General features: G+C 44.6%; 1 protein-coding gene across 1 annotated transcript in view; it reads right to left on the bottom strand.

Moving 5' to 3' along the window:
- FAT2 (FAT atypical cadherin 2) overlaps positions 1-19352 on the bottom strand; it is a 58862-nt gene that overhangs the window by 32312 nt on the left and 7198 nt on the right. The window contains exons 3-10 of the mRNA XM_061149460.1: positions 17427-17485; positions 15621-15932; positions 14440-14650; positions 12730-12869; positions 11803-12084; positions 10530-10740; positions 2879-6937; positions 1141-1337 (exon numbers count right to left, since the gene is read on the bottom strand). Of these exons, the coding sequence (XP_061005443.1) occupies positions 1141-1337; positions 2879-6937; positions 10530-10740; positions 11803-12084; positions 12730-12869; positions 14440-14650; positions 15621-15932; positions 17427-17485 (5471 nt within the window). The remainder of the gene's footprint in view (positions 1-1140; positions 1338-2878; positions 6938-10529; positions 10741-11802; positions 12085-12729; positions 12870-14439; positions 14651-15620; positions 15933-17426; positions 17486-19352) is intronic.

Below are 19352 nucleotides of genomic sequence, written 5' to 3' on the forward strand. Positions count from 1 at the left end.
TTTGGTGGCTCAGTTGGTAAAGTATCTGCCTGCAATGTGGGAGACCTGAGTTTGATCCCTGGGTTGGGAAGACCCCCTGGAGAAGGAAATGGCAACCCACTCCAATTCTCTTGCCTGGAAAATTCCATGGACAGAGGAGCCTGGTAGGCTACAGTCCATGGCGTTGCAAAGAGTTGGACACAACAGAGCGACTTCATGCATGCATGCTTATGTGTATCTTTGTGTGTATGTATATATGTATTTGCATATTTATAGAGTTATAGATGATCTTTCAACTATGTGTATGTGTGTGAGTACCTACATATAAGTGTGCACTTATATGTATATATACTGAAGAACTGGATTTTTTATATACTTGAATTATGCTAACTTGATGTCATAAAAATTTAATATTAATAGTTTAACATTATTTGCAAACCTTGAAGTAATGCAACTCCCCCAAATTAAAAATTATTTCTTGTGTTTTAAAAAATATGTTTAAAAGCAAAGCTACATGACAATGGTTGTTGATTTATGTCCTCTAAGAATGCAGTTTTTCTCCTGATATATGTGTGTGTGTGCACACACATGAGGTCCTTAGGAAAGTCTCCCTTATCAAAAATGTAGCTACCCTGTCTGTATGTTTGTGTATACATGTATCTTGGAGGAGGGTTTCCGTTGGTCTGTATAATGCATGCAGATGTAGGGATATGCACATAAAGACATGGTGAGTGGTGCAGGGCGTCTCTGGGGGCAGGTCTCTTTGGATATATTTGATAACAATGAGCCATGCTAACAAGTTGAGTGATACAGTGACTTTTCCATTGAGCATAGCAGTCTGTTTGGAGAATGAAGTTACTTACTTCTGGATATGTTTTGCAGAAAAAAGGATCTTTGTAGGGAGTAGGGGGTGGGGGGCAGGGAGAGCTATGGACCATGAAGCCTAAAGAGCTTGATGACATCCTTTTGGGAAGGGCAAGGAATTACCTGGAATGGGCCCTGCCCCAGGCACTAGTCTGAGGCCGGCCAGGGAGAAGCAAGGGAGGGTTTGGTCAGCGATGGCCTGCCTCAGAGATGGTACTCTGAGTCCTTCTCCTTCCTCTTACCCTTTGCTCCAGCTTCCTTATCTCCACTCCTCCCCTACCCTCACCTGGCTCTCACCTGTGAGCACTGTGGGCTGTTATCATTGATGTCCAGGACAAAGATCTCCACAGGGACTGAAGCCTGGAACTTGCCATCGGAAGCTGTGATTCGGAGCAAGTACTTGGCTGTGTGCTCACGGTCCAGGGTCTTCCTCGAGAAAATTCTCCACTCATCACCAACTTGGCTGATGCCAAACTGGCCCAGGGGGTCTCCCTCTAGAAATACGGGACAGAGTTTCCTGAAGCCAAGCCATAGGAACAAACCAGGCTTTGTACTGTAGGTGACTGCCCACCTGACACTTTTTTTTAGGATTTCAGGGAAAGTCAAAAATTTCCTCCTTTAATTAGGGACCCACAGTTCTTCAATGAGTCAGTTATTTGGTGTTATGAAACCTCTTTCAACTTCAAAGGTCTCCTGTTAAATGGAATTATCACTGCGAGAAACACTGCTCCAAAATATGTAGCTAAGGGGCACATTTCTTATTTTGTGTGCATTGGAAGACTTTGGAGGAAATTAAAGGGAAGCGGATAACAATTCTAGACAAGAACCTTCTAGTATCCAGTATCTGTTCAACAGTGGAGGGCTGGAAAGTGATCAATAACATTAAACTCTCTGAGGTTTTATTTTACAACTGAGTACACAGGCTAACTGGAGGTTCAGATGGGTCATTAGGTTTGCTTCTGAGTCATCTTTTCTTGACCTCCATCATTGAGAGGGAAGATGGATTTTTGTGATTCTAAGATTGCAGAGCTCCAAGATTCAGCTATTCCCAGAGTTGATGATACAGTGACACTTATTATGTTATTATTCAGAGATTTTAAGATTTTTGTGTTTTTAAGAGTCTGATATTATAAAATGATAAGACTCTACTTCACTAAGACTCCATGTTTCAAACAACTTTGATCCAGGCTCTGTCTCCAGGAGTCTATAACTCTTGGTTGGAATGTCATGCTTGTTAACTCTCCACCAGCCAGCTACGAGAGCAGAAGAATCCACGACTATGGGAATGGGATGACAAGGCACCTGGGACACAGGGACAGGGACACTGAGAAGTAAGGAGACTCTCTTTGGCTACCAGTTGGCTGGTTTCACCCCTGGACAGAGATTGGAGTCGTTTAGGTTTGCAGTAGTTATCTACTGGGGAAAGCAGTTTGTAGGGTCTGGTTTTAATCCCAGTCCTGATGCAAGCTTGGAGTGTGACCTTGGTTGAGTTTCTCCTCCTATCTGGGCTTTGGTTCTCCCATGTGTGTGTGAAAGAAGAGGATTGGGTGGGAATCATATCCAACCCACTTAACACTCAGGTCCTATGATTGACTAGGAAGCATTTTCTACTATCCACAACTTGCCCTTGGCAGAGTACTACTCTGCAAGGATAGTCACCTCACAGAGTTTCTATAGACCACACAACTGTTGATCCCCTCTCCATCTTCCAGAAGCTAACTGAGAACAGTTACAGTATCTCCCTTCTATTTTATCTACTTCAGCTAAGGTAATAAGAAATCCTCTTTACAAAGCACTTTCTAATTTATAGGGAGCTATCAAAGCTTTTTCAAGTTAGATCCTGTCAGCATCCCTTGAGATGAATTAAAACAGCCGTGCCAAGTCTATAACTGGAGCAACTGAGGTCCTGGAAAGTTAAGTGATTTGCTCAAAATCACACTGTTAAGTGGCAGAGCAAGGACTTAAACCCATGTCTTAAGAAACATCTTACTGGAATTTTTTTCAATGCATCCCACTCTAAGATAGGTATCCTTACCTGTGATATAGCAGGTGACCTGTCTATTCTGCTCAGAGATATCAGCATCCAAGGTTTTAAGAGTGGCCACAGGCTCACCAGGCTCACTATTCTCAACCACAGATCCTCTATAGTCTTCTGAAGCAAATCGGGGGGCATTGTCATTTTCATCTGTAATGGAGACTTCAACCAGGACCTGAGAAGATAGCTGGATCGTCTGGCCGTGGTCATAGGCCACTACGTAAAAGTGGTAGATCTGGTTGGTCTCACAGTCAAGTTCCTGGAGTGTGGTGATCCAGCCAGTTTCACTGTCAATGGCAAAGAGTTCATGGATGTTGCTAGCAGGGTCCACTGGCAGCCTGTAGCTCACCTGCCCATCATCCCCAGTGTCCTGATCATTGGCAGTCACTTGAATGACCGAGGTCCCCACTGGCATATTCTCAGTGAGAACAGCCTTATATGGATCAGCCTCAAATATAGGCCTATTGTCATTGACATCCTTCACTTGGATGTTGACAGAGACCAAGGAACCCAAGTAAGTGTCATTATGGGGGCAATGAGCCATCAAGTCAATCTGGTACCATTTGGTGGACTCATAATCCATGGCCTTCCTCACCTTTAGAACCCCTGTGTTTTGGTCCAAGGAGAAGATGCCATCCTTGTTGCTCTCTGGCGTGGTGCCCTGCACCAGACTATAGATGACTGGATCTTGAGCTGCCACTGCTTTAACAGAACCAATTTCAGACCCCTCTGGAAGATCTTCTGATGCAGAAAAGGTATATAGAGGTTCAGAAAATTGGGGCAAGGATACTTCATTAGGAACCACCTGAAGTCGTAACAGCATGAGAGAGTTCCAATGAGGAGGGCCCCCATCCTGAGCTTTAATTTTTAAGTCAAAGGCCCGATTTTCCAATCCCACCAGGCTCTCTTTCACCTTGACAACACCAGTAATTGGGTTGACTTCAACGACCTCTTCTTCCAAGTCCTCCACTGAGTCCACTGAGTAGGTGACATCTGCATTCCGGCCTTCATCTGCATCATAAGCCAGCACCTGGATGACCGGGGAGTCCTTACTGACATTGGACTGAATGGATACAGTGTACTCAGATGCCTTGAACTGTGGAGGGTTGTCATTTTCATCCGTGAGGATGATCTTCACAGTGCAGAAGGCCACGCGTCCTCCCCCATCCTGAGCCATGACCTTAATAGCAATGACCCTTTCTGTGGAATTTTCCCGGTCTAGTTTCTGCAGTGTGGTGATCTGGCCACTTGGGTTTATGGAGAACTTCTCACTTGCTAGTTTATTGATGATGGTGTAATCTACAGTGCCATAGGGACCACTGTCTTTGTCTATGGCTAACAATTCAATTACCTTGGTCCCCACCTTTGCATTCTCGGCCAATTCTGCCTCATAAATATGCTGCTGGAACTCTGGGCTGTACTTGTTGGCATTTGTAGTGTTGATATACACAGGTACAGTTGCTCGGAAGACCCCGTCAGAAGCACCTACCCTCAAATTGTAAGAAGAGTCCAAGTGCTTTTTGCAAAGGTTGTACATAGAAATTATTCCCGATGAGCTGTTGATGGAGAAGTGCCTGTCCTGATTGCCGGAAAGAATCAGGTACTCCAGGCGGGAGGTGTCCCTGCTGTCAGGGTCAAGAGCTTGAACTTTGAGAACCAGGTGTCCGCAGGTTGCCAGCTCACTGACATTGGCTTCGTACTGAGGTTGCCTGAACTCTGGGGGGTTGTCATTGATGTCAGACACATTGACAACCACAAGGGTTTCACCAGTGAGTGGGGGATCTCCTCTATCCATGGCCCTGACTTTCACATGAAAATGTTGTTGGGCTTCATAGTCCAACTCTTGAACTGTGGACATTTCCCCTGTGCTCCCATTGATCTGGAAGAATTTGGAAACATCTGAGCCATCCTCTATGATCTGGTAAGAGACATCACGGTTCTTCCCTGAATCCTGGTCAGAAGCCAACAGTTGGATCACAGGAGTCTGAGCAGGCAAACCTTCTGAGATTGAAGTGGTGTAGACCAACTGAGAGAAAGTGGGAGGATTATCATTCACATCCTCCACCAGGACTTCCACGGTGGCTTCAGAAAATGATCCCAGAGCAGTGTCTGTGGCTCTGACTGTGAACACGTGTTTGGTCTTAGACTCATAGTCCAAAGGGCCTGTCACGGTTAGGACACCAGTCTTAAAGTCAGTGGTGAACAGCATCAAGGGTTCTTCTTCTACAATATTGTAGATGAGCCGGAGTCCCTCTGGACTCCGGGCCTGGGTGTGCAGAATAGGGGTATAGAGTGTGATATTTTCAGGCACTCTGACTTTGTAGTAAGGTGTCTGAAACAGTGGGTTGGATTTATTTCTCACAATGACAAGTACCTCTTCCTCAGCCTGGAGGGATGGAGTTCCTCCATCTTGAGCAATGACTTTGAGGCGATACTTATTCAGAGCCTGATAATCAAAGGGTTTCCTTAATGATATGTCCCCAAGATAGGGGTCAATTCGAAAATATGTGTAATCTTCTGCAAATGCATAGGTGACAGCACCATTCACCCCCAAGTCCTGGTCAGTGGCAGATACCTGAAAGAGGACATCTCCTGGTTCTGTGCCATCTTGGATGATTGTGTGGTAGGGCAGATGTTTAAATTCAGGTCTATTGTCATTGACATCCTCAACAGAGACTCGGACCAGAGCCTGAGCCACCCTCTGAGGTGACCGATTGTCCCTCAGTTCCACTGCCACCTCATGAGTGTCCTGCTGTTCTCTGTCAAACCCCACACCTCTCGTCTGCAACACACCTGCTGATTTGATCATATGAAACATATCTGTGCCATTCAAAAGGAAGTAGAACAAGGTGTCATTCAAATGATTGCCTTGGGCACCAAGAATCACCAATGCCTTTCTGTCTAGTAAATTCTCCTTCACTGTTGCCCTATAGACATCCCGGTCAAACTGCAAGGTTGTGTTAGGAGCTTGTGTCCAAGAAAGTTTTACTAGTGCAGTATCTTGATACAGGCCATCAGAAGCTCTGACAATAAGCTCCCGAGAGACTCCCAGGAGAGCAGGATCCAACACAGATATGTGACCAGTAATGGGATGCATGGCAATAGCTTCGTCAGCATTGCCAGTTTTGATGCTATAATTGACTTCTGAGTCATCATCACTGGCCTGAACCTTAAGGAGCTCCATACCCCGGTGGATTGGCTTCATTATTGCTACTTCATATATCTGGTCCAAGAACCTGGGAGGACAGTCATTAACATTTCTGACATTGATTATGACCTGGGCAGCCCTGGGTGCAAATAAGATGGGGCTTCCTTGGTCATGGACATAGATGTTGAATCGGAAAGAGGGCATGCTTTCGTAATCCATCTCTAATACGGTGGTTAGAGTTCCCATGCTGGGATCGATTTTTAAAAACTTCAGAGTCTCTGGTTCCAAAATTTTATAGACCAACAAGGAATTTGCTTCCTTGTCACTGTCAGAGGCTTGGATCACGAGGGGGTTGTTGTTTTCATCCATGATCATGCTATTCAGTGGAGCTGCTTCACTAATTTGGCCCACAAAAGTCGATTTTGAGAACACAGGAGCATTGTCATTTTCGTCAATGATGTAAACAAGAACCATGACATCAGTAAATGCACCCGCCATATTGCTGCCTCGGATTTTCAGCTGGTAAGATGAAATTTTCTCATGATCCAGTTTCTTCTGAGTGGAAATGAGTCCAGAATATGAGTTCATGGAGAATACGCCATTCTTGTTTCCCTCTCTTAACTCATAGGTAACTTCTGAGAAGCTTGTAGCTGAGATGAGGAGGATTGGGGAACCCACAGGGATTGATTCAGGGATCTCTACAAAGTACTCAGAGTTTGAAAAGACGGGGGCACTGCTGTCAGAGGGGTAGACGTGAATGATCACTGTAGCCAGGTCATGCCCTTGTGGGGAGCCTTGATCTTCTGCCTTCACTGTTAGAGTATACTGGGCATTATTTGCCTGATTAAGTTTCTGTGCTAGAGTGATGATGCCTAGCAGGGCGTTGATGTTGAAGAAACCTTCACTGTTCCCTAAAACAAAAGACAAGAGAAATTGAAGTTTACCACATCCTCAAGAGGTACCAACTAGGCTTTCTAGATCAGTATAAGACAATCACACAAAAGTTGGGCAGGGCAAAACCCACATCCTGTGCCACCATGGATTTAGTTATGCTACAAGATGTAGGGTAGGTCTGTACTTTATGAAATCTCTTAATTGGTGCACCTAGTAGGTGCTCTATAAATGGAAGGTTTGGGGGCCATAACTTAAAGCTACAAACCAAAGCCATAGTAGGGTTTTGGAGGAAAGAAAGGAGATTTAAACTTTGTAGGAAAAGCATACTCCTCTCTGTATTTCAGTGGTGACTTTTATAGGAAAAGCTTCAGTTACATTATATAGAATTTTAAACCATTCTTTGTATAACTTTGAATAGCTTTGGTTACACACTCAATAGTTGAAAATTGTAAATATGGAATCATAAACTGTCTAAACTGAAACAGACTGGGAAAACTGCCTTGTCTATTCCCCGTATAGTCTACTGTGGGAAGATCCTTTGTCTGGGTTGGGAGTGACTGGCGGGGGTTGAGTTGGGAGGGACTGGGTAGCACACCCAGCTCTTGTGGCTCTTGGTCAAATGCCCTTTCCACCACACCTGGATTTCCTAACGGTTAGGCATTCTCACACCACCTTTATAGGTTTTTTTTAAAAAAATATTCAGCCACTACCTGTTCGACAGTATAGTATACAGTTTATACCATTATTTAATGGATACTTTCTTTTAAATTGATTTCTTTTTAAAATATAAAGTATTTTTAACAGGCAACTTTATATATTGGTTCTTTAAAAAGAAGCACAGTATTGCTTGTTATAAATCAAAGCTTACGATAAAAACCAGTCAATGGAAAATATTTTCTTAAAAATCTGGGTAACATCTATTGCTTGCTAAGAGGGTCTGGCCCAAGACCTACAGTCTTTCTGCAGCAAGTATTAGAAAATTAAAGAGATCCTAGTACTCAAAGGAATCTTCCTTGACTAATCAGGAAGCCCAAATGAGAGTAAAAAATGGACTCCTTTCTCCATGTCTGATTGTTATTTTTATAGTCCTTTTAAAATTGGATATTTATTTGGATAAATACAGAATATCATTTCAAATTTAAGTTGAGGAAAGTTGTGATTATGCAACATTACATAGTTCACAAAAGGTAATGTTGAAAACTAATCATATTTTCCTAAAAAAGTTCTCAAAGTTGTCACAGTTTTTAGAGTCTGACCTTACTTGGGCTGCAACTATTCTTTTTTTTTCCCTTTATCTTTTTTTATACTATGGTAATAACAGGTAACATGAGGTCTACATTCTTGAATTTTTAGAGGTTATAGTACAGTGTTGTTAACTATAAGCACAGTGCTGTACAGAGATCACCAGAACTTATTCAGCTTGCATAACTGGCACTTCTTTTCAGCTTTATTAAGAAATAATTGACATATAACATGGCATTAAAGGTGTATAACATAATTTGATCTATGTTTAAGTATATATTGCAAAATGGCTACCACAATGTTTAGTTAACATCCATCACCTAATATAGTTTTTCAAATACGTTTTTTTTTTTTTTCCTGCAATGAGACCATTACCTATTTAATACCATGACTAACACCTGAATAATTCTGCTCACTGCCCAGGAGTACAAGTCCTTCACTCAGGGGAGTACTACTTATTACTATGCTTAGTTCATTTATTATTTCAATGGCAAAATAAATAGCCAGGCTTCACCACAAAACTTTCCATCTGATTCTCCCACTAAGGAAAGTCACTCTGCAGCTGACTATTGAGGTGATTTCCCAACTTGCCTTTGTGATACAAATCCTGAGGTTGATCAAAGAATGTGGTTTTAATGAGTAACCAGAAATTTAAAAGTAGCCAAGTAAGCATAATCATAATTTCTTATTATACTGTTGAGAGAAAAATAGGGAAGAAAATTGTATATTCATTTTGATCTTAGCACTGCAGAAAGATGCATAGAAAGATATAAGAGAGAAGTACATGAAATTATTTTCTCTGGGTTATGAAAGCCATGGCCGAGTGTTATTTTTATTATTTTTTGACCATACTGCTGCATGCAGGATCTTAAATTTGAACCTGTGCCCCTTGCAATGGAAGTCAGTGCAGAGTCTTAACCACTGGACCACTAGGGAAGTCCTCTGAGTGTTATTTTCTTCTTCTTAGATTCTTGTTTTTTTCAGGTTTTAAAGAATAACCATGTGTTACTTCTTTAATCAGAAGATTATTTTAAAACTAACTCAGTCTATAAAATAAAATTAGTACCAGGGGGAATTCCCTGGTGGTCAAGTTGTTAAGACTCCAAGCTTCCTCTACAGGATGCCTGGGTTTGATCCCTGGTCAGGGAACTAAGATCCCATATGCTGTGAGGCATGGATTTAAAAAATGTTTTAGATTTACTAAAAAAATTAGTACAACATCAGTGGGACTGTCAGTGAGAAAAAAGATATATTATACTTCATAAGTCACAAAAATAAGCAATTAATGGGCTATTATTTGCATTATTATTCTTCAGGGATGAATAGACTTCTGCCATATGACAAGGTATAACAACTGTCTCTTCAAAAAAAGGAAATGTGAAACATTCTGAGTTCTTGAAAGTATATAAGACACTGACAAGCAGTAAATGAACATTATTATGCTCCATGAAGGCAAGGAGCAAGTCATGCTCACCTTTAAACATCCATAGCATCTTGCCCTATAGGTATTAATTCATATTAAAGATAACAATAAGTTATTAAGTATTAATTATGAATTAACTATTGATTATGAATTATCAAACATTACAAATTATGATTAATAATTAGTTGGATACTGGATATTATCATTTTTGTCATATTAACTACTTATAATTAACACTTAGTAATAACCCCTGGCACTTGTATAATATTTTACAATTTACAAAGTGTTAACATACATTTTCTCTTTTAGTCTTCACAAAGAGTTTCTGGCACAGATAATATTCCCATTTTTTAGATTAAAAAAAATAGATATGAAATCATGATGTGGCCTTAGAAGAAAATACTCCTGAAACTATGCCATATATCTTATCAAGTATTTATAGGTCCCTTTTATTGTACATGCACAAAGATACTATCTTTTAAAGTGTTGCATGGGGGACTTCCCTGACAGTCCAGTGGTTAAGCTCTGTGCTCTCAATGTAGTGGGCATTGGTTCAATCCTTGGCTGGGGAACTAAGATCCTGCATGCCACATGGTGTGGCCAAAAAAAAAAAATTATTTCGTGGACTTCATAAGCACCCTTTACATGTATGATCATTGGTGGAGACATATATATGTGTGTGTGTGTGTGTGTGTGTGTGTGTGTGTGTATTCTCAATGTAAATTCTCCCATAACTTGAGTAATCCTTTGTTATCATTCTCACCATCTTTGAAAGCACATTAATTTATGTCATTATAGTTCCAGGGAATGCTCTAGAATGATAATTTGCCAAAGTTTGGCAAGTAATTGACACTTGAATAACTTGCAAATCCATGTTCCTGGTGCTTTTCATTATTGCCAAAGCCCCTCTCCTCGTATCCTGCACTCAGGGTCAGACATCTCACCTTTGAGGAAGGAGTAGCGGACCTCAGCATTGGCTCCCCGGTCACCATCCATGGCTCGGACCTGGAGCAGCTCTGATCTGGGGACTGTGGTGTCAGAAACACGTGTCTCATAGTGGAGCTGGGTGAAGCGGGGAGGGTGGAGGTTTCCATCCTCCACGTGAATGGACACCCACACAAAGTTCCTCTTGATGGGCATCTCCTGGTCGCGAACCTATGGGCCCAAGCAGGCAATGGGATGAGCAGCAAGTGGAATGGAGGATGCAGAATTAGATAAAGGTAAATGAAATAGAATGCCAGTGAAAAATACACCCAGTCATTACTCTCTGTATTCCTTTAAGCTTGGCTCTGTTACGTTCTTTTCTCTTTTTAAATAAGTTTATCAACTCATGATTATTAGACTGAGCTATTTTCATGGATAATTCCACTTTAGGAGAAAGGCAGAAATAACCAGAGGAGCAGTATTTTCCAAATTTGTTCTCAGAGAATATTAGTTCTTCAAGATGTTAGTGTATTATTCAGGAAAAAAAATTCTATAGTCAAGTAAATTTAGGGAGCACTGAACTAAGCCAAGTTGATGTTTTCTTTGCTGCGGACTTCTCAGAGCCTTTAATATATATTTTAGTGCCCAGAGGATGATAAAGTAGCATATAAGTACCTTGAGCCTTGAGTCGGAAAGGTTGGACTGTGATTCTGGTTCTATCTAAAAAACTGTATGATGGTGAGCAAGTCACTTCCTCTGTGAGCCTCAGGTGTAAAATAAGAGAAATAGGTAGGACCAGGACTGGTACTCAAGTGAGACAAATGAGGGATGGAGGGCATAAATTCAGGAGGCTCTCACTCTCAGGGTTATGAAAGTGCAGGCACATAACCCTCAGAGTAAGCCCTCCATTTAGGCCCTTACATATCTGTTTGCTCTGGGTAGGATGGTCTCTGGGCCCCTCCCAGCTCTGATGCTATATGAGTTCATGTGATAATGCAGTCATGGAGCAAGGAGGGAATTGTTGGGGATATTTGGAGTGAGCTTAGGAAAAGCCAAAGTTGCAGGAACTTCTTTGGCAGCCATCCCATCTCTTTCCTCACTCTCAGGCATCCATTATGGAAGGTGCCTCTGGCAGGCAGTGAAATGTCACAACTCATCTCATGGATTATCACTACAAACATCAGTACGCCTGGCTCAGTAGGGGAAAGGGAACCCTCAGCATGCCTCCAGGCATGTACACCCCCACACATCCGCATGCAAGCACATCCTTACCCAAGTCTTCAGTTAACTCACCATGACTGTCAGTGTGTGCTGGGAAGGCCCCGAGCCCAGGTCCAATTTCCCCACAGTTACCAGGGCACCACTACTGGGGTCCAGCTGGAAGAGACTGGCACTTCCTGGGTCTTGGCTGCCGAGTATGGTGTAGATGAGGCCCTTGCCCTTGTCTTGGTCTGTGGCCTGGACTCGGAGGAGCTCCACGCCAGGCATTGTGTCCTGAGGAACTCTGACCTCATAATGAGCCTCCAAAAACTGGGGCCGATGGTGGTTAACATTGGCAATCATGACGATGTAAACCTAGGGAGGAGGGTGAAAGAGAAGATGGACTGTAAGCTCCAGGGGGCCAGGGACCTTGTCTGTCTGCTTCTCCACCGTAACAACTCAGCCTGGCATACAGCAGTCACTTGATAAAAATTTTGTCGAATGAATGACCATATTTCAGAATCACAAGACTTTAAGGTGGTAGGCAGTTTAGTGGTTTTCAAAAACAAAATTCTTCTTAAAGGGCCTTTTCTTCAGATGAAAATTTTGGGGTGAAATTCCAGTATATGAAGCAAATAAAATGGGCTGAAACCAGAATAGAAATCCAGAGCCCCACTTCCCACCATTCCTTACACCTATGGAAGCCCTTAGGTGCTCTATCTTTAATTGAAAACTGCTTATTTAGATAAAACTCCTTATTATACAGAGATCCACAGTGGGAACAAGAATTCTCCCAAGATCACAGATGTAGAGAGTGATCAGATAAGACTGGAATGCAGAACCTTGATTCCAGATTCAGTGTTCTTTGAGGTGCACACATGCACAGAGAGCCTTCTGCGTCCTCATCCCTACCAAGGAGGCCCCAGTGTGCGTTGGTGACATAGTGGTGAGCACAGCTACTTCCAACCAAGGAAACCTCCTATCTCTTCTCCACTCAGGGCTCCCAGTGAGGCTTCTCACCTGGGTGGCAATGGTTTGGGACCCATCGGTCACCTCCACAGTCAAGTTATAGCTCGACCTCCTCCTTGTATCAAGAGGCCTGGCAATGACGATGCTGCCCGTCGTCTTCTCAATGTCAAAGTCCATGTCCTTGTCCCCACCTGGGAGGGGGGTGGGGGAAAGCGTGCACAGCCTTAGTGAGGTAGGCAGTAATAGCACAAGTATTAATACTATGGGATTTGGCAGATCTAGAGAAGGTGGTAGTTGATCCTGTCGGGTTATTATCAAATTATTATCAAGATCCAAGTGATGATTCAGGAAAAGGTAAACTTATAAGGACTGGGGAGTCGCAGAGGAAGACCAGAATTTGCCCTACGATGTAGTCTGTTACTAGAATTAAAACATGCAGGAGTAATGGAGCTCTGTGTTATGGCTTCCAGGTAGTTTGCATGGTCTAGAGAAGCCTAGACATGGGGAAAAATGGAAATAACTTTGACAAGAGGGAATTGTTTATTAATAAACTGTGAGAACCCAAAACATAGAAGTAGCATGCAGCTGTTTAAATGTCTGCTAGTAGAAATCTGTTTAGTGACACAGAAACATGTTCAGGATATATTTTAAAAGTTTATAAAGCAGTATTTTCCTGTAACCCTAAGTGTGTGGGTGTGTAAAGCAGAATGACCAAAGGGAAACATCAAAATGAAAACAGCAGATTAACTTCTATTTAGTGGGAGTTTATCCTCCCGCTGATTAGGTGATTTTTATTCTCCTCTCTGTACTTATTTGTACTTTCCAAATGTTCTATAGAGTGCATATGTTAATTCTGTACAGAAGAAAAAATGTCAAATGCTTATAAAGAACAGTGAATTAGCAGTGGAAGTAAATCTAGGAGATTAAAAAGCTTGAGATAGGTTTGGTATCCAACCTCTGAAGTCTCTGTGGGAGTCTCTGTGACAAGACTTCAGGTGGTACTGAAGCTCTTAGATTAGAGATTCTTGACCTGGAGTCCCTGGCTGGGTTTCAGAGAATCTATAAATCCCCCCCCCCCCAATTTGTATGCAAATTTGTGTGTGCGTGTCTGCACGCACATGCACACAGGTCACAAGTATCCTTCCAAAAAGAGAGCCTAAACATTCATCAGATTCCCAAAGGGATCTGTGAACCACTCCCAACCCGGATATGTTCTGACAAAATGTTGATTTAGAAACAGAAAGAAATTTCAGAGGAGGCTGTGAGAGTTTGGACCCAAGTGTCTCCTACCACAAGAATGCACCCTTTCTCTGATCTTGAGGATGGAACCTGGGACCAGAACGTTAAGCATAGCCCCAGGGTACAGCTCGTCTCGAGTTCGTGGTCAGTGAAGTCAGCTCTGCAATGATGTTCATAGTGAGGCAGAAGAGGAAGAATAAAACTTGTATTTTCTCCTCCGGGTCTCTCTGGCCACTCTCTGGACCTGTCTTAGGTCTCCCAGGAACTTGGGATAACTGAGGCCCCATCCAGTTCTGGCTGGGGTTACCAGTGAATTCCTGAGATCATAGATGGTATAAAGGAAAGCTTGGAAGAAGCAGTGTCCTGACAACCCACTGCCCCAGAGAAACAGGGAAGAGGCAATTACCACTCACAGCCAAGACAGAGGATGCCAGGGAACATGACCTTGAGAGGGCTCAGAAGGATTGTGCCCCGAGGACTAGGGCTCAGGATGGGAGGGACTGGCCCTCCTGGGGCCCTTACCTGAGATGCTGAACCAGAAGAGACCAGGTCGGCCCTCAACACTGATGACCCCCACCATGTGATTCACGGGGTCTGTCTCCATGACGGTAAAGCTGTAGTGGGATTCGTCAAAGGCCAGCAGGATGGAGGAGGGCCGGGGCTTGGGGATCCACTCGATGTGTAGCCGGACGCTGGCTGAGAGCGGTGGCTGCCCGCCATCTGTTGCCTTGACCTGAAAAGAGGCCAGAATTCAAGTTGAGGCTTTGCCTGTAGAGTTGGAGCCAAGAAGCAAGAAGACCCAGGTGGCCAGGCCAAGAGACAGGGTTTCCTGTGATGGACTGAGCTTGTCTTTCATCTGTTAGTTCATCCATTCGACCCAGTTAGGAGCTTACTGTAAACAGGCAGCAAGTCAGCTTCAGCAAGCACAGTAGTGAACAGAACATAGGACTATGCTCCAGAACCTTACGGGTAGTGAAAGATGAATCAAAGCCACTGTTAACTGAAGGCTTTGCGTGCTCATTCCTAAGACTTTCCATACAAGGGCTCTTTACCCTTCCCCACAACAATCAACCCAATAAACTAGAATTTATTGAGCTCTCCCTATCATTAGGTCCTGCTCTAAGAGCAATATGTGCAATATCTAATTCACTCCTCATGACTGCCCACAGAGAGGAACCATCATCAGCTATTTTTTGCAGGAGGAACCCAGGGCTCTGCATTGGGAATTCTTCTGCCAGGGGTGTCTTGTCTGCCTGGCCAGCAGTGAGGCTGGGATTTAGGCTACCAACATGAGAGCCCAGGCCCAAGCCACTTACCATATTGGCTTCCAGAAGGAGAATGTTCTCATCTCCATTTTACAGATGATGGAACAAAGGCTCCCAGGTATAATGACTTGTCCAAGCCCACACAGGTGTAAAAATGTCAGTGCTAAGAATGGAACCCAGGTTTATCTTGATTTCAATGCCTCTGCCCCTCTCAACAAAAATCTTTAAGAAGAGAGTACATTTCCCAGGCAAGGACCTTATTGCCTTCAAAAAGAAAGGCCCAGAATTTTGATCTTTTGGCTTCTTTTTGGGAGAAAGCCATGGAGGGGAGGACTTCCTCCATCACACCTGAAGGCTGTCTCCCCAGTTTTGTATCCTCAGAGAAGATCCATCCCTGAGCAGGTGTGCACCCCATCCCCACCCCCACCAGCCCCTCACCGTGAGAATGTTATACTCTCCAGCTGTGAAGGTGCTGCTTGCTGATACCACGCCTGTGACCGGGTCAATACTGAAGCCTGCCTCATCACTCTCCTCGATACTGTAGGTGACCCTGCCATTGAGACCCTCATCCAGATCTGAAGCCACCAGCCTGTACACAGGCCCGGAGGTCCCTGGGTTCAGCCTCTCTGGAAGGCGGACATTGAAGAGCTTGTGGGAGAAGACAGGGGGGTTGTCATTGACGTCCACGATGCGTACCACCACCCTGGAGGTGGACCGGAGGGAGGGCTCCCCGTTGTCCAGCACAGTCACCTGGGGAGAGGATCCAGCGTGAGTTGACAGGCGCAAGGCCATGACTAGGTATCGCCACCCACCACAGCTCTTCCTCTGCCCCTGCTTTCAAAAGCCTGGAAATACCAATCCGTCTGTTCTTTGGTATATGCTTGTGATTTTTATTATCGTAACCTCATCTTCTTGGAACCCAGCTCTCTGGCAACCACACCCACAGAAAAGCCAGCAAGAACAGAGAAAGAAACCAGAAAGAACTGGAAGAAGACAAAGCCACAAAGGCTGTAACAAAAGCTGGGGCTCTTTACTCGGGAGGCCCATAGGCCATTTCTCTGAGACTTTTGACATTCTATTTGCTTGTAATTTTCTTAAGCTTTGTTCTCACTTTCCTTAAGCTACGGGAGATTAGAAAAAAACAAACGAGGAGGCGTTTATGGAGGCGTGGGTGGTACCTTTGGAGTCAGGCATGTGGCCCAGTGTATGAGATGAGATCCGGAGACAGAATAAAGGCACGAAAACAATTTCAGGACCAGGCACTGTTCCATGTGCCAGCAAATTATCGCATGCATCAGTATAGATAGGACATTTCAACTCAAAATGCTTCTGAATTTTAAAAAGATTTTTGCTATTTAAAGACAAATGTCTCTACTGAACTGTAATGCCTCAGTGCCTAGAAGGCCATTGAGCTGCTGCTTACTAGTGATGCCTGTTTTATGCAAAGGGAATGTTCAGAGCCTGGGATCATAGAAGGCAACACTGATTTCAGTTCTGCTGAGGAATATGTTTCCCTCCCAGCTGATGCCTTTAAGACTAGCGGAGATGCCTGTTCATCAGTTGTGGATAACACAGGACAAGATTGCTAGAGTACTTCTGATTTAAGCCCCTCTGGGTCAAGACTGACGCCTCTCATTGGAATGGTCACCAGGGATGCTTATTTTAGAGACATCCTAGAAAGAGCACAACTGCCCAGGTGGCTGAGTGGTAGAAAATACAACTGCAGTGCAGAAGATGCATGTTTGATTCTTGGTGGAGAAGCTCCCCTGAAGAAGAGAGTGGCAACCCACTCCAGTATTCTTGCCTGGAAAATCCTAGGGACAGAGGAGCCTGGTGGGCTAGAGTCCATGGGGGTCACAAAGAGTCAGACCCAACTGAGTGACTGAGCACACATGCACAGAAAAAGCCTGGGCCTAGAGGACAAAGGTCTGGGTTTTCATCCTGGCTCTGCTACTGACCTAGTGTTTGACCTTGGGTTACTCTAGAACATGGGGATAGGCCAGAAAGCATACTGGACAAATACATGACCCGTGTGTACTGCTCCGTTTTCCTGCACTCCCTGCAGGCATTGCTAATTGATCAGTGCTTCCTGCTCAGCTTAAGTAGCAACTTCTCCCCGAGTCAGAACCCTCCTCAGCTACTGCCTGGAGACGTGCATGTGGCCCCGAGGCCTGGCTTGGCTCCCGCCTGGCCTCCTGCAGGAGGTTTTCTAATGTGGTGAATGGGTTCAGCAGCATCACTCACCTCCAGGATGTGTTCATCCTTGTTTTCTCGGTCCAGCTGCCGGGCAGTGGCTAGGAGACCTGGAGGAGAGATGGTTGGGGGGAGACTGGAGCAAAGGGCTCCCAGGGCCATCTTACTGGGATAAATTCAACGCCTATATTCAAAGCCTAGATCAGAATTCTTTTGGTCTTGGGAGAGCAAGAACATAAAGAGGAAATGGAAATCTGGAGAGAGAGAAGGGGAGGAGAGGTAGAGAGAGGACAGCAGAGGTGATGGTATCAGCAGGGGTTCCCACCTACTTCCTGCTTTCACCATGAGGAGGGTGCTGAGCCCAGGATACTGTTGAGTGAAAGGGCAACTCATCAGGAGTTATAATGGGGATCACAGTCACTGCCTTTAGTTCTCGAGAAATCACAAAGGGGTGACATTTTACTCCTTTGTTCTAATTCTCTCGCTCACCTGGCACCTAGAATGGGCTCTTCCCATGCCCAGCTGGCACAGATGAGCCAGAAGAGGGCTGCTCTGGGCTCCTCCCAGCACTTCTGTAAATTTCAGAAGGTGAACTTAGTGATCTGTAATTCTGGTTTTCATTTTCTAGGCACTGTGGCTATAAATTGAGGCCATAGTGGTGTAAAGGAGCCAGTTCTCTGCCTGCATCAGACAAGTCAAGCTCAAGATTGTTGGGAGACCAGAGGGGCACCTGAGCCCATAGACTGAGAGGTCCTAGCTGGGTAGGCGGGTCCCTTTGCAATGAAGGCAGAGCTATTGGTAGGGGGTTGTGGGTGTTCTAAAAGCTTTCTGTAAGTTTCTTGATCTTGTTTAGGCAATTAAATGATAGAGTAATGGAATGAAGTGTGGGGATGGGGGCTTCCTGAGGGGAAAGGGGGATCTGGTGTTGGGGTGGGGTCTCCAGTACAGATGTGAGGAGTGACCTCTGTTGGGGGCACATCTTTGCTTTGTGTCATTCTGGCTCTTTCTTCCCTCACTGAAGGCAGCCATGGGAGAGGTCCTAGAAGGTTGTTGGAAAGCCCCACAACCAGGAAGGAAGACGTTCCTCTGGGACAGAGTGAATATTGTTTCAAGTTGCCCACCCAGCTTGTCCCCAAGCTGAGGAACCTGCTGGGGATGGCCCAGCATCCGGGGGACCCCCAGGAAGAGTGCGGGATGAGAGGGCTTGGCGGAGAGCCTTCCTTCCAGCCCGGTCCTGCCCTCCTGCTTCTCCTGCTCCCTCTTCAGCCCCTCTCCCCTCTCTATTTATCCCTGTCCATCCTCCTCCTCTCTTGCCTTCCCAGGGATTCCTCTCTGCCCCACCCCCCCATCTGTGTGTCTGGGAAACTCAGTCACTGTTTTTCTGTCTCTAGTTTTTCTTTTCTCTCTTTCCTTTCTCTCACCACTGCCTCTCCCGTGACCTTCTCCCCCACCTTCTCAGGGCCGGTGTCCCTGGAATTGTTGCCGGACCCCCTGGACCATTGCCCCTGTGTTCTTCCACATCCCCCTCTCTGAGGTTGGTATGAAGTCCTGGATGGGAGTAAGGCTGTTAGCAGAGAAAACTGGGGAAATCTGAATGAAATCTATAATCTCCTGAATTCCCTTGCACCAGTATTAATTCTTAGTGTTGATGCATACACTGTGCTAACATTAGGGGAAGCTGAGTGACCGGTGTCTGAGAACTCTCTTTGCGGCTCTCCTGTAAGTCTATGATTATTTCACCATTAAAAAATGTAAAAAAAGAAGAAAAGAGTTTTTAAAAACAGAAAGAGAAAATGGACCTACTTGCTCTGTCTTCAGCAAGTCCTGGGTCTTCTCCTGGCTGTTGCTTCTGTCACCATTTTTAGCCAAGTGCCCGCCCAGCCTGCTGCCTGTCAGAATCTTCCCTGTCCTTCAGCTCAGCACAGCTGCCTGCTGTCCCATGAAGTCATTGCTGGTCCACTACACTGAGCAGCTTCC

Source organism: Dama dama, chromosome 9 (assembly GCF_033118175.1).
Source record: "Dama dama isolate Ldn47 chromosome 9, ASM3311817v1, whole genome shotgun sequence".
Lineage (NCBI taxonomy): Eukaryota > Metazoa > Chordata > Mammalia > Artiodactyla > Cervidae > Dama > Dama dama.